The sequence below is a fragment of the Petaurus breviceps genome, unplaced genomic scaffold (assembly GCF_028583685.1).
Source record: "Petaurus breviceps papuanus isolate PSGF00001 unplaced genomic scaffold, PetGlider_PUasm1.0 195826, whole genome shotgun sequence".
NCBI lineage: Eukaryota > Metazoa > Chordata > Mammalia > Diprotodontia > Petauridae > Petaurus > Petaurus breviceps.
Window position 1 is genome coordinate 1 of NW_027185831.1, and position 14,899 is coordinate 14,899.

At 42.4% G+C, this 14,899-nt stretch overlaps 1 protein-coding gene and 1 pseudogene across 1 annotated transcript; one reads left to right on the forward strand and one right to left on the reverse strand.

The window, feature by feature from the left end:
• Window positions 1-87: 87 nt before the first annotated feature.
• LOC138164726 (heat shock factor-binding protein 1 pseudogene) lies at window positions 88-318 on the reverse strand (annotated as a pseudogene).
• Window positions 319-2,859: 2,541 nt separating this feature from the next.
• LOC138164727 (Ig heavy chain Mem5-like) lies at window positions 2,860-6,660 on the forward strand. Its single transcript, XM_069092698.1, has 4 exons — window positions 2,860-3,262; window positions 3,854-4,117; window positions 4,537-4,605; window positions 6,548-6,660. Exons 1-4 carry the CDS (start codon window positions 2,860-2,862, stop codon window positions 6,658-6,660), a joined length of 849 nt encoding a protein of 282 aa, XP_068948799.1.
• The last annotated feature ends 8,239 nt before the right edge of the window (window positions 6,661-14,899 follow it).

A 14,899-nucleotide genomic window follows, 5' to 3' on the forward strand; every position in this document is an offset into this window, starting at 1 on the left:
GTAGTTACTTGAGAAATGCTATTCATTCACCTCTTGGCTTGTAAAAAATAATTTCCCAGAATTCACTCTAAGTGATTAACAAAACCTCTAACTATTACGTACAGCAGGTGCTTTGTTTTGCCTTTCTGTTTCTTCTACCACTGCTTGGGTTATAAGGTCAACGATGTTTTCTTCAGATCATCAATGCAACTGCTCGTATCATGAATTTGGCCAAATTATCTGGTCTGACATGATCTGAAACTTGTCCTACTTCTGTTGGAAAAGTGTCTAAACCATAATGGTCAGGTCCTATACAGTTTTGGGGTCTGCCTCCACCATAACACTGTCTCCTGATCTCACTCAGCTTCATGATTATCTCTGTGAGTTTATTTCCTTGAAACACTCTTGTTCCCCACTGAAATTTTTCAACAATTTAGCTTTAATTTGCTTTACATTGGTGTCCAATTTGCTTAAGTCAGGATGTTTGATTTGAAATGGTGATGAAGATTATATTCCTTAGGAATGGCTATTATTTCTTGGCAAACAAGGCAAAGTAGTTTGTCTCTTATCTAAGTAAACAATTATCTATTCGTCCACTCCAAATTAAACACTCCATGTTCTGATTTGATCTTTCCATTTCTTTTTATCACTGATTTTACAATCATCTGACCCCAAACTTTAATATTAGGACTAAAAAATCCCCACAGCAACTACTCACATACAAAGAAATACTAAACTGAGAATCTGACCTTGAAGAGAGCACTAGACACACATGTAACTTGGACAGTGGCCTCACAGCAAGGAAGGGAAGTAAGACCTCACATTGTCGCTGCTCATCTCAGAGCAGGTATCAGTTGTATTGGCATGTGGCTGCATTCACTTTGACCCTGTTCAATGTCAATAATGACCAAAAACACAGCAAAAAGTATAACTCTTGCTTCTCTCAGACTAGAAAAAGACTGATAATGGTTGATTGTCATGGATCATGTGACCAACAGGAGAGAATGCACAATGGCAACACACCTGCCAAGTCACATGACAGGCACAAGAGTGATTAGTGGAAGGTGGGTTAAGTGGGGGCATAGACAAAGCACTCCTTACATCTTTACTTTCTTTTATATCCTCTATGTTTTTTTTTTCAGACCACCCAAAATCCTTTGGCAGACTGCAAGTGGTCAGTGGGCCTTATATTATTTAGGCCTGACACAGGTACTTTGATCAATACAATGATCCTGGATAATTCCAAAACCCATGATGAAAAATGTTACTTGCCTCCAAAGAGAGAACTGAAGAACTCTGCATATTGAAGCATACTTTTAAAATTTTCTTTGCTTTTCTTTTTTTTTAATATGGCTAATACAGAAATACATTTTGTATAACTTCACATATATAACTTACATCATAATTCTTGTCTTAATGTCTGGAGAAGTGGTATGAGGGAAAGAGAGAATTTGGAACTCAAAATCTAAAAAAAAAGAAGAATGTCAAAAAATAAAATAAATGAATCACAAAAGAGGTATCCATAAATTTTTTTTAGGAGAAAAAAAGTCCCAGATAAGAACTGTCTCATCATATGAACTCCTGATGATCTGTAATTCATCAGTCTGTGGTTGGAAAACTCTTTCTGAAAACTCCATGAGAGTCTTTATAGGAACATTAGGATCCCATCAGTGATTCCCTAAAATACTTCCAAACACCTTGGGAGGATTAGTTGGCTCAAATGTTCAGAAACTCCACAGGGAGATACATCAATGCAAATGTTCAACAAAGCCCCACTCCTGAGACCTTGGTCAGCAATAGTTTGGAGAGGTGGCAAGCAGGTCCAGAGGAGATATGTGGCTTAGTCATCTCTGGGCAACCATAGTTGGTCCTTGAGGCTCTCCAACCCTTTTTGACTGTTCAGTCTACATCTAGATCCCCTAATGGATCCCAGGATGCTTTCCCTTTCAAGCCTTCTCCTGTGTTACCTGGTTTAGCCAAGGGATAGATCAATCAATCTCACACAATGAAGTCAGTAAGGACTAAGGGTAACAAATCAATAATACATTCACTCCAGAAATCATGTGGAAAACTGATCTGAGACTCTATAAAAGTGAAGCCCTTCCCAAATGTCTAGTCTGCCTGGTGCTCTGCTGTGAAGTTGATCTAGGATGTATATCCTGAGGTCCCTTACACTTACTTGAAGACTTGTCCCTGGACTTCATGACCTTGATGAGTTCTCATGGGCTTAACTCCAAGGACTCTCACCTCACTTCCTGTCACCCTCATGTTCTTTCACCCTTCTTAAGGACTATTCTCTGGAGACAAGAGTTTAGGTTCCTTCCTGTATCATCGTGAGTAACTCAGTGGGGAAATTTTGGTCCTGGAACAGAAGTGACTGTGTTGCCACGTAAGTTTCCATGTTTTCAGGGAATGTGTGCAGGTATGGGGAAAGCTTGACAGGGGGATCTCACTCCATTGGATCTCAAGAGAGCTATTAGGGATATGGGGAGGGGAGCTTTGGGTTGAATTGATGGTTCCAGTCAACCTATGTCCTGATTAGTGGTGGTGAGTTTCTTTGGCTAATACTATTTTCATATAGAACCTTTCTCTTGTCCACTCTAGGAATCCCCAGTCCTGTCATCTCCCCATATTCATAAACCCTTATCTCCCTAACCTTGGGAATTTTCTGACACTCAGAGCCTCTGATAATCTGGGAAGCCTCTGGAGTCAGGGACAACTCCTAGGAATCCAGGACCAACCCTGACCCCTGTGATTCCCTGGATTCCAACAACAACCTTGACCTTTCCCACTGCCATGGGGTTGGAGGTGGAGAGATGGGATGGGGTTAGGGTGGAAGGGAGTTTAGGGGTATCAAAGCTCTGTCTCCCAGGAGGAGGCATGGATGGACTACTCCTACTTACATTACCCCAATTTTTGATTCATTCAGTGGAACAGACAGTGCTGGAGGAGTCAGGGGGAGGCCCCCACCTAGCTGGAAAGACCTTGAACCTCAAATGCCAAACCTCTGGTTTCCAGTTTAAGACAAGCAAACTTGGCTGGTACCTTTCGGCCCCAGACCGTGCCCCACTATGGTTGGCTAGTCTTGAGGGTAGTTCTACTGATGCCACCAAAGACAGAATCACAATCTCCAGGGACAACACCGGCAGTCGGATTTTACTACAGGTTGAAGGGCTGGACCTCAGAGATTCTGGTCAATACCACTGTGCAAGGAGAGTGGGCAATGGAGATGACACAGACAAGTTGGTCTTTGGTCGTGGTACAGATGTGACTGTGGAGCCTGGTGAGTGCCTCTGCTATCCCAGTCCTGTCAAAACCCTAAGGCTTCAGGTCACACAGTCAGTCAGTGCTGGGTCTAGACCAGAAGCAGAGATCCCCATCACCCAGTCCCCTCTCCACCACAGTGTACTCTGTGACCATGCACAGCTATCATTCCTACTCTGAGCTGAAATCCCTGGGGGTCGATTATGGTAGGTCATTAAAGGACTTTGGGTCACATCAAAAGACCCATGGACTTGGGACAGTGAGCAATGAAACTCTGACACTTGTCAACACCAGTGACAATCAGGAGTTGGGGGAGTTGGGAAGGGGAAAGGAGACTGGTTTCTAGGGCAGCACAGGCATGTGAGTTGAGAACATGGGAACCAGGCTGAGGCTGGGACCTGGGGCAGGAAATGGGGCTGAGGTTTATTTTTTACAGTTACTTGGTCACATGAATTTGCTCCCCACATATACGGCCAGGCTGAGGTTAAGGGGGGCAGGAAATCTGGGGAAGAAGTTTGTTTTTCACAGTTAATATTTTGGTCATATGTGTGCCTTTCCCATATCTGGGCTAGGTCCAGATAGGGGACAGGAAGCCATCATTTGATTTCAGGACCTCAAGCCCCCCTGTCACCCAGTGTGTTCTTGATGAGGGATCAGGATGCTGTGGCCTGCCTGATCAAGAACTTCTACCCCAAGGAGCTCCATGTGTCCCTGACCTCCCCTGGGGCTTTCATCACAGCCCACGCTCTTACTCTGATTCCCATGGTCAATGGCACCTACAGTGCTGTCCAGATTGGCAAAGTTGTTGAGAATGATACAGTGACCTGCTCAGTGAAGCACCTTGGGAAAGAGATACATGTATCCCATCGGCCAGGTATGATGAGCTCCTTACAGAGGTTAGGGTGAAGGAGGTAGAAAAGAAAGATGCTTCAGTCTAAAAAGCGGTATCCTTGGTTCAGTGAAGGACATGAATATATGCTGTGTCTGGGGAGGTGTATTACAGGGTGCTAAGTAAAGTTTTAGGGTAAGGAAAAGGGTCTTGGAATTGGAATGTTGGTCCTAGGATCAAAAGGAGTATCCTAGGAAAAGAGGTCATAATGCTGGAGATAGGAAGCCTGGTCTGAGGACTATGTCTTGGATTAAATGGAGTCAGCTACAATCAGGACATGACCCTAGTTTTGGGAAGGTGGTTCCTGAAATTGGGAGGTGGGGGTGGGGCCTGTGCACTGGAGAGGCCAGTCCTGGGCTCCTTGAGGATCAGAGCTATGTCTGAGGATGTATTTCTGACTTCAGATCATACTGGACCAGACCCTGGGATTGCCTCTAAGCAGAAACTGTGTTACTCTGAGCAGGATTTCATGGGTGAGTTAAACATTCAAGGTGAAAGGCAAAGCTAATGGGATTGAAGCTGAGAGCATCATAGGAAAGAAAAATGCAAGTGACCAGAAGGGAACACTGACAAAGTCATGAAGTTACCAAGAAGGAAATTTAGCTTTGGTCATATAAGGAACAAATTTCTGAATATTAGGACTGTTCAAAGGTGAAATGGGTTGTCTGAGGAGGTCATGGGATCACCTCAATGAGGCTCCTTCAGCAAAGGCCCACTTAGGGGCATGTTGTAGAGGGAATTCTCTCCAGGCACAGGTTGCAGCAGTTAGCTACTCAGGTCCTTTCTAAGTGAAATTCTCTGAATCTATGATCCTGTTGGTCACCACATATCCAACCCTGATAATGAGATAGCCCAGGGTTCTGAGTGACAATCACCCCAGGTACGGAGTGTGTGATAGTCCACTGAGTGTGTCATAACTAAGGGTTCAGAGTGTATAATGTTACCCAAGGCTTAGGAAATGTGATATTCCATAAAGTGAGCTGAGCCAATGATGGCCCTTCATAACTCACTCTCTTGATAATTACTCCTCACAGTGGTTGCTCCAAACATCCTTTCTCTCCTCTTCATGCCCTTGTCTTTCACAGTAGCAGCATTCATCCTATATCAAATAGAGATTGCTATCATTTCCTTTAAGCTTGTTCCTTGAGTTGTTCCATCACTATTTCTGTCACTGTTTCACTCATTCCATGCTTGAATCATTCAAGTAATTTTTAATTCTTACACCTCATTCAAACTTCATATCAAACCCAATATAACCTAACAAATATTTATTGATCACCTACCTTATGCAAGACATTAGGGATTCAGTGGAAAAAATGAAAGACATTCCTTGCTCTCCAGGAGCTTACATTCTACTGGAGGGCAGGATACTACATACAAACAGATAAGTATATACACAATTATTTGAGGAGGGAAAGATCACCAATAAATAAGGGGGTAAGGCAAGGCTTCCTGCTTGAATTGGTGTAAGAGCTGAGCCTTGAAGGAAGCTAGGGATTCTAAGAATGGAGGTGAGGAGGGAATGCATTCCAAAGTGGGGCTGGGATAAGTGGAATTTGGAGATAGAATTCAAGTTTGGGCAACAGTAAATAGGCCAGATGGGTTGGAACATAGAGTGTATGAAGGGGGAATAATGTACATTAAACATGGAAAAGTAGACTAGAACCAAATTGTGAAAGATTGCGATTTATCCTAGAGTTATTAGGGAGCCACTGAAGATTCTTGAGCTAAGGCAATGATATGGTCAGTCTTGTGTTTTAGGAAGATAATTTTGACAACTGTGCAGAGGATATATTTGAGATGGGAATAGACTGGAAGAAGGAAGATCAATTAGGAGGCTGTTGCCATAGTTTAGGTAAGAAATGATAGGACCCTGAAACAGTGTGGTGACTGTATGAATATACAAGAAATACAAAACTGAGAAGTCCTGACAACAGATTGGATACATGGGGTGAAGGAGGGGAAGGAAATAAAAATGGTGCCAAGGTTGTGAATCTGGCTTGCTAGAATGATGTGGTTCCTTAAAATAAACAAAGAAGTTTAGAAGAAAGGTTAGCTTAGGGGAAAAGGTGATAAGTTCCATTTTGATCATGCTCAGTTTGGAATGCCCAGTATATACCTAGTTGGAGTCAGATCTAAATCTGAATCTCATCTCTGATACTTATTAGCTCAGTGAACATGGACACGTCACTCCAACTCTCTGAGCCAGTTTTCTCATTGACAAAAAGGCAGTAATAACTGCAGTGTCTACCTCATGGTGTTTTGGTGAAAATCTCATGAGAGATTTGTGTAGATTGTTTTGCAAATCTTTTAAGCACTACAGAAATGTTAGCTAGGATTAATGTTTCCACTGCTTAGAAGGGGCCCTTAGAAGCCAGTCTGCTTCCCCTTGACCTTGACCATTGCCCCCTGCAGAAGGACCTGGGCAGGGGAACAAGGTATTCCTCAGTGTGATGGGCCTGAGACTCCTATTCATGAAGACTGTGGCCATCAATGTCCTCTTCACCGCCATGGCCTTGATCTTCTGAGGTAAACGTCTAGCTTTGGCCTATCTTTCCATTCCTTCTAGCTTCTCTCAGATCATAATTCCCGTTCTCCTTTCTTTCTCCTCAGATTCTCCTCTCTACTTCCAGCCACAGCTCAACCTCACCCTGTTCCTCAGTTTCCATTCTGTCCCCTCAGTCTTCTCTGTCCTTCAGACCCCTTTTTAGTGCACTTGCTGTACATGTTCACTTCAGAATTTCCCCATGGCTTCCTCCTCATTCACTATGCCCCATTTGCCTTCCAGGCTCCTGTCTGCTCTGTCCTCTTCTCTCTCATCTCAGATACCCTTTCACCCTCTTTCAGTTTCACTCAGGCTCTGCTTCACCCTGGTCTTATCTCTTCCCCTTCAGTATCCCCTCCATCTCATTGCCTCTCCTTCTTCTTGAGATTTGACTTTGAGGGAAAAATTAAGTGGTGGGGTAACAGTTTGGCATCTGACTCCCTGACATTTGACTTCTAACTTCTGCTTCTCCAGGAAGAACTTGAGAAAGAAAGTCTAAAAAGTTGCCCTTGGATTGTGATCTCTCTGGGGACCCCAGAATGACCTCTGGATAACCTCAAGATAACTCCAGAATGACCCCAAGAACCCATAATTATCCCTGTTATGTTTAATCCCCTTTAAACTACAAACTCTTCATTCCTGGGGCCATATTCCCCATGATAAAGTATTACTCATTTCATTAGCCCTACAATAAAGACAAGAAAGCCTTGTGTTCTATGGGCTTCTATGTGTCATGGCGGGGTATTTAAAGGCCAAGTCCACTAGGATCTGACAACTTAGACTAATGTGATACCACACTCCCCCCTCCCTTGTATTGGAGGCTTTGCTTGAGGCTGACAGGGGGATAAACTCATGCTAATAGGAACCTGACCATGGGTGCCAACAGGAGCCAGGAGTAAGACCACGGGAACTACTGGGAAGATGATAATGACGATGCTAACAGTAATGATATCTAGCATTTATATAGCCCTAAGGTTTGCAAAGTGTTTTACAAATATCTCATTTTTTCCTCACAACCATCTTGGGAGATAGGTGCTATTATTATCTCCATATTTTCAAACTGATGCAAACAGATTGGCCCAGGGTCACACAGCTAGTAAGTGTCTGAGGTCAGATTTGAACTCAGGTCTTCCTGATTCTAGGTCCTCTGCTGTGCCGTGTAGCCTCCTCTGCAGGCTGCTCAGGGTGGGGACCTACTGGGGGAACATGTGCTTCACCATCTTCCCTTGTCTGACTCACTATGTCCCTGTCATTGTGCTTCCTCATAGAATCAGTTTCAGAGCTAGAAATTGATCCTAGCTGAGTCGTCATCCAGTTGAACCCATACCTGAAAAAAAAATCCCCTCTAGAACCCACCCAGTACCAGCTCATCCAATCTTTGCTTAAAGAACTCCAGTGAGGGACAATGTGTTACCTGGTTGACCAATTCTGGTTTTGGATAGTCCTAAATATTAGGGATTTTTTCCTTCTTTCTTAAGTCAAATTTTCATTTGGTGTAAAGTAATTTAATATCAGCAATACTGACACTTCCTAATTTACAGGGTGGCTATGAAAAATGTGCTTTGTAAACTCTAGCCTGCTACAAAAATGGGAATGATCTCAGGGCCTGATCTCTCTCCTGGGCTCCTGATTCGCATTGCTCATTGCTCTTTGGCTGTTTTTAGCTGGATATCATCACAGTACTTCAAGATCAATGGGTTCAAGTCTGAACGGATGACTTTCATCCCCAAACCAGATTTAGACCTTTGTATGACTTAGGCAGAAAAATGCAGAACCATCACAACCCAAGGAGACATATATATCTTACTGTAATGGGAATGCAAATTTGGAAGATCTTCCCTGCCCCTAGGCTAAAATGCACCTGAAGCCTGGGGAGGGAGGCTTGTTTTTCAGTAGATACTTCTTGATTGGCCAGTGAGTCAATAAGGTTGTTACATTCTCTGAGCCAGGAGAAGGCTATATAAGCCCTGATGTGTAGCTTTGTTTTGGGACTCACTTTGAGAAGTGTTCTGTGATTTGATCTGAATTCTGGGAAGCCGTTGTTGAGAGTCCCCCGGCTTTGAAAAACCCAGATGTGGAAACCCAGATGTTGACTGGGTATGGATGTAATGGCTGGACAGTTTGGAAAGCTTGATCTGTTTCTGTTTTGATAATTCTGCCTGTATACTTTGAAGTTCAGGGTGCTGACTTTTTTCCCTGAACAAGGTAAATGATATATGTCTGACTGATTAAAGTAAGCTTGTTAACCCATTTTGAGTTGCTTTCCTTTATCAAAGCAGATCCAAGAACCTGTGGTGGCGGCAAACCCTGAGGACGCTTGGGGTGCTTGCCGCTACACTTACATAAACACACACACACACACACACACACACACACACACACACATTGTGCTGGTGCACGATATTAAAGGAGTGAGAGATCAAACTCAGTTGCCTCAGTTTGGCTTCCATCCTTACCTCAAGAAGCCTTAGTTTTCCCTAGACACCTGTCAAGTACAGGAGGGCAATTTCAGTTTCAACCCAGGAGAAAGCCTGCTGACCCAGCAGAAAGAGGCCCTGCTCAGAGGAGCCTAGAGCACACCTTCCTGACCCCTTCCTCCTCTCCCTAACAGGGAGAAGCATTGGCTGTTAACTCCTTTGTTCATACTTCCCCTTCATGGATCAAAATTTTTTAAAGCAATTGGGGTTAAGTAACTTGCTCAAGGTTACACGGCCAGTTATTTTGTGTGGGTGCCAAGTATCTGAGGCCAGAATGGATCCCAGGTCTCCCGACCCCTGGGCCGGCGCTCTTACTGTGCCACCTGGCCGCCCCTCATGGATCAATTTAAGACAGAAAGTGCCTTCCTTGCTTTTTGTAAAAGTCCTGAAAAAACAGGGACTACTTGGGCTAGAATCTGTATTAGCTGACCTTGGGCACAAAAAAAACATAGCAAACAGTAGTCCCTGCTTCAATAGAACATACAAACTACTGGGGAAGGTTACATAGGGCTGAGCAAGGGAAATGCCACAGATAAACAACATAAGGTTGGGGGGGAAAGGGCTCTAAAAATAGTAAGATTTGAAAGGTTTGTCCTAAGAGGTGTCACCAGAGACGAACCTTGATGGATATAAAGAACTCTAATATTAGAAGCTGAGGAGGAGGAAACTTGACAAACACCAAGGGCAATTTATACAAAGATGTGAAGGCAGGAAACAGAATTTTGCTGTGACGGAATAGAAAGTAAACCAGTTTATTTAGAACAGAGTGAGGGGAGTAACAGAAATGTTTGATTGTGAAGGACTTTGATTGGTTAGCTAAGGCATTCATATTGTATCCTAGAAAAAAGGGGAGCCACTAAAGCTTCTTGGGAAAGGTCAGATTTGCCCTTTGCAAAGTCTATTTTGGCAGCTGTGAGAAGAATTGAGTGGAGACAGGAGGACCTGGAGGAAAGGTGATCAAGTAGGAGCTTTTGTAATATTTCAGAGGACAGGTTATGAAACCTCAAATGAAGATAGTGGCTCTGTGACTGGTGATGGATGTAAGAGATGTTGGGGAAGTAGAACAGACAAGACCCAACAAGCCATTGGATGAGGTGGTGAGGTTATGCAGAGCATGAAATGTTGAGGAAAGGACACAAACCTGAATGTCTGGGACTCAAAACAAACAGGGAAGTTTAGAGTGGGGATCAGGTTGGGGAAGAAGGTAATGAGCTTCATTTAAGACAAGTTGAGTTTGAGATGCGTCCTGGATATCCAGGTGGAAATATACTTCAGGCAAGTTGGTGATCTCTGGAAACTGAGCTTAGGAAAGAGATCATGGATAGTTATATAAATTTGAGAGTACTCTGCAAAGAGAGTCTAATTGAGCCCATAGAATTTGCTGAAGTCATCCAAAGAGAGGTGGGAGAAAGAGAAAAGGGTTCAGGATAAATTCAGGCTTATCTGGGACTGACTACTTATTAGAGAAATTTCCTCATCTGCATAAGGAAGATAATAATGTTTGTACTGACTAATCAAAAGGGTCCTGTTGGGGAAATGCTTTACAAATCTTGAAACCCTATAGAAATCTGAGGTATTAGCATCAGTATTATCATTACCTCAAGTTGGAATTTGGAAATCTGAAAGAATTTTGCAAAATCATGAGAAAAAGATTTTGTTTCCATAAAGGGCTTGTGACTGGTGGAAACTCCCAATGAGCCTTGAATTTTAGAGCATATATCAATATGGTGACATTGCCCCCTAGCAGAGATACTGAGGAAGCACCTGGCAATCTGTTGACTACTGGAACCACCAATATAATACTCAGCAAATCAATGAGAATCATGAGGTGTTTGATCTAGATGTGACCACTGAGATCATTAACATATTCATTTTACATATAAGGAAACTGGTTATCAAAGGAGGTAAATGTCTTGCACAAGGTCTCAAAGTTAGTGAATGGTAGGACAAGGACTTGAGCCCAGATATTTTGGCTTCCCCTTCATTTATTTGTCCACTACACCATACCTCTTTTGGGGAATGAGATGTTCCTTATTAACCAGAGACTATAGGGCCTAGAGACTGTCATTCATGCTATTTATGGTGAAATGCAAGCATTTGTAATTGAAACTTGTACTGTGTTGTACTGTGACTCTTGTGTGGCTTGACATTTCCTTCTCCAGCTCATTTTACAGATAAGGAAAGTGAGGCAGAGTTAAGTGACTATGCCCATGGTCACACAGCTAGTAAGTGTCTGAGGCTGAATTTGAACTCAGAAAGATGCATCTTCTTGATTCCAAGTCCAGTGTTCTATCAATGTGCCATCTAGTTGTCCATTTGTAACACCTACCACGGCACAAAAAACATCATGGTCAAGGCCCCTTCTCCTGACTCTTTCTATCTGGAGCACATACAGATAATAACGATAGTAGCTAATAGTAGCCAACATGTGTGTGTGGAGTGTTCCAGGAGAACCAGCACCTCCAGAATGCTGAGCCCTTTTTAGGGCTGCACATGCACTTTTTGTTTCTAGCTTTTGCCCAGTTCTCACCTGTGGCTCCAAGAAGCTAAAATATATATAGGCCACACCTGGTCTTAGCAGATGGTCTAAAACAGGTTGAGGTTAACTGACAGGCCTTAAGCCCTTTGGTGAGTTAGGAGGATGTCTACCTCAAGCATGTGAAGACGCCCCCCCCCCCCCCCCGCACCACGGGCCGGCGACAACAATTTACTCCCATAGTCAATGGGGTGCCCAAAGTAGGTGCTGAGAGTGCTGAGAGCTTGGTCAGACTTCAAAGAACTCAAAGTCATCAACTACATCCTAGGACATTGCTAGTTGTCTTGACTTTTGTCTTGCCACTGGATTTATGGCTCTGGAAGTGATGACTCTTCACAACTCTACCTCACAAATCCATTTCACATGCAAGTTAAGAAGACATCAATCATTGATCATCCACTATTTTACCTTCTATTTTACTATTTACTTTCTCATAGTTTCATCTACCTTGAAGTCCTATGGGGATGGGTGAGTGCACAATTCTGCACACAGGTTGCCTGGGTTGTCTTTTCATTGGACTGAAGCAGCAGTGGGATTTGGCAGCCCCTTGTGTGTGTCTCCAAGAAGGTAGCTTTTAACTCCATTAAAGTAAAGTGCAAGCAAAACCTAGAGATGCAGGATTCTTGACTCAGTAAGAAGGCAGATGAGATTCAATTTCACACTGAATAAAAATCCAAAGTGTTTCTACAATGCCCTGAAGACTATTTATGGGTCAAAGACATCTGGTGCATCTCAACTTTCAGTGCTAAAGGAACCACACCAATCTTTGATAAGGACATGATCCTGGAGAGGTGTTCTGAGCACTTCCATAGTGTTCTCAACATATCATTATTAACCAATGCTGAAGCCACATATTATAAGTCTCAGGCTGTCATCAATCCATTTTTAGCAGAATTTCCAACTGAAGAAGGAGGCATTTAATGCCATCAGGTTCATCTTGAATGGTAAAGTGCCTGGTGCTGATTTTATCCCAGCAGAGATCTATAAGGCAGGAAGTCCAATACTAAAAGAGAAGCTGACTGAAATCTTCTGGATCATATGACAAGAAGAAGCTATCCTCCAGGAGAGCAAGGATGCCTCTATTATCCATCAAAGGATAATAAAGGAATTAAGTAAAGGAAAAAAGAAATAGACTGTCCTATGACAATTTACAGGGGGAGCTCTCTCTCTCTCTTTCCCCCTCTGTCATTGATGACAGTTGCCTGAGTCATCCTTAATCATCTGATCCTTTATCTGGAAGATGGTTATCTTCCCAAGAGGCAGTGTGGCTTCAGAAAGGGCCAAGAAATGGCTGACCTGGTGTTTGCTGCCTGACAAATCCAGGCAAAATGCAATGACCAGAACAGAGGTCTTCATAAAATATTCCTCAACCTGACCAAAGCATTTGATATAGTCAGTTATTAGGGATCCTAGAAGATCATGGAAAATTTGGTTACCCGGAGGTTATCAGTATTGTACACCACTTTCATGACGGCATGTTTGCATGAATTCAGAATGAAGGACAATGCTCTCATGTTTTCCCAGTCACCAGTGGAGTGAAGCAGAGTCATGAGCCTCCTCCCATGCTTTTTGAATAATATGATAAGAAATGTTGTTGGATGCCTCCAACAAAGGCAAAAATGGCATCAAGGCAAATTATTTAACTTGCAGAGGCTGCAAGCCAATACTAAAGTGGAGGGAGAATTAGTGCACAGATTTTTGTTCAATGATGATTGTGCACTCAATGCAACCACCAAGGCTGAGTTGCAAGAATATGGATTTATTCTCTGCTGCTTGTGTTAATTTTGACCTGACAATTAACATCAAGAAAACAGAGCTTCCACAAATAAAGTCAGATCTAACTAATTGGAAAAATATCAATTGCTCGTGGCTGGGTCGAGCTAATATAATAAAAACGACAATTTTACCTAAATTAATTATATATTTAGTGCCATAAGAATTAATTTACCAAAAAACTACTTTATAGAGCTAGAAAAAATAGTAACAAAATTCATTTGGAAGAATAAATGGTCCAGAATATCAAGGGAATGAATGAAAAAAAATGCTAGGGAAGGTGGACTAGCTATACCAGACTTCAATCTGTATTATAAAGCAACAGTCATCAAAACTACTTGGTACTGGCTGAGGAATAGAGGAGTGGATCAATGGAATAGATTAGGCACACGAGATTCAGAAGTCAACGACTATAGTAATCTATTGTTTGATAAACCCCAAGACCCTGGTTTTTGGGATAAGAACTAACTATTTAACAAAAACTGCTGGGAAAACTGGAATATAGTATGGCAGAAACTGGGCATAGACCATTATCTAACACCATATACCAAAATCAAATATAAATGGGTGCATGATTTAGGTATAAAGGTTGATACTGTAAGCAGTCTTGTAAAACAAGGAACAGTGTACCTCTCATATTTGTGGAGAGGGAAAGACTTTATGACTAAACAAAAATTAGAGAACATTATAAAATGTAAAATGGGTAATTTTGACTACATGAAACTGCAAAGCTTCTGTACAAATAAAGCCAATATAACCAAGATTAAGAGGGAGGTAGGAAATTGGGAAAGAATCTTTACAACTTATGTCTCTCACAAAGGACTCATTTCTAAAATATACAGAGAATTGAGTCAATTTTATAAGAATACAAGTCATTCCCCAATTGATAAATGGTCAAAGGATATGAACAGGCAATTTTCAGAGGAAGAAATTAAAGATATCTATAAGCACATGAAGAAATGCTCTAAATCACTATTGATTAGAGAAATGCAAATCAAAACAACTCTGAGGTTGCCCACATCTCACCAGTCAGATTGGCTAAGACGACAAAACAGGAAAATGACAAATGCTGGAGAGGATGTGGGCAAATTGGAACACTAATGCATTGCTGGTAGAGTTGTGAACTGATCCAGCCTTTCTGGAGAGCAATCTGGAACTATGCCCAAAGGGCTATAAATACTTTCATATCCTTTGACCCAGCAATACCACTCCTAGGGTTATATCCCAAAGAGATCATAGAAGTGGGAGGAAGACCCATATGTACAAAAATGTTCATAGCAGCTCTTTTTGTGGTGGCAAAGAATTGGAAATGAAGGGGGTGCCCATCAATTGGGGAATGGCTGAACAAATTGCGGTATATGCATGTTCTGGAATACTATTGTGCCATAAGAAACGAGGAGCAGACGGTCTTCATATTTACCTGGAGAGGCTTATAC

Excerpts from the sequence above, each read along its gene's own strand:
- LOC138164727 (XM_069092698.1), top strand. The coding sequence starts at position 2,860 with ATGGATGGACTACTCCTACTTACATTACCCCAATTTTTGATTCATTCA. Across the intron at positions 3,263-3,853 it reads AGATGTGACTGTGGAGCCTG|GACCTCAAGCCCCCCTGTCA; the intron begins GTGAGTGCCTCT and ends ATTTGATTTCAG. Across the intron at positions 4,606-6,547 it reads CTCTGAGCAGGATTTCATGG|AAGGACCTGGGCAGGGGAAC; the intron begins GTGAGTTAAACA and ends TGCCCCCTGCAG.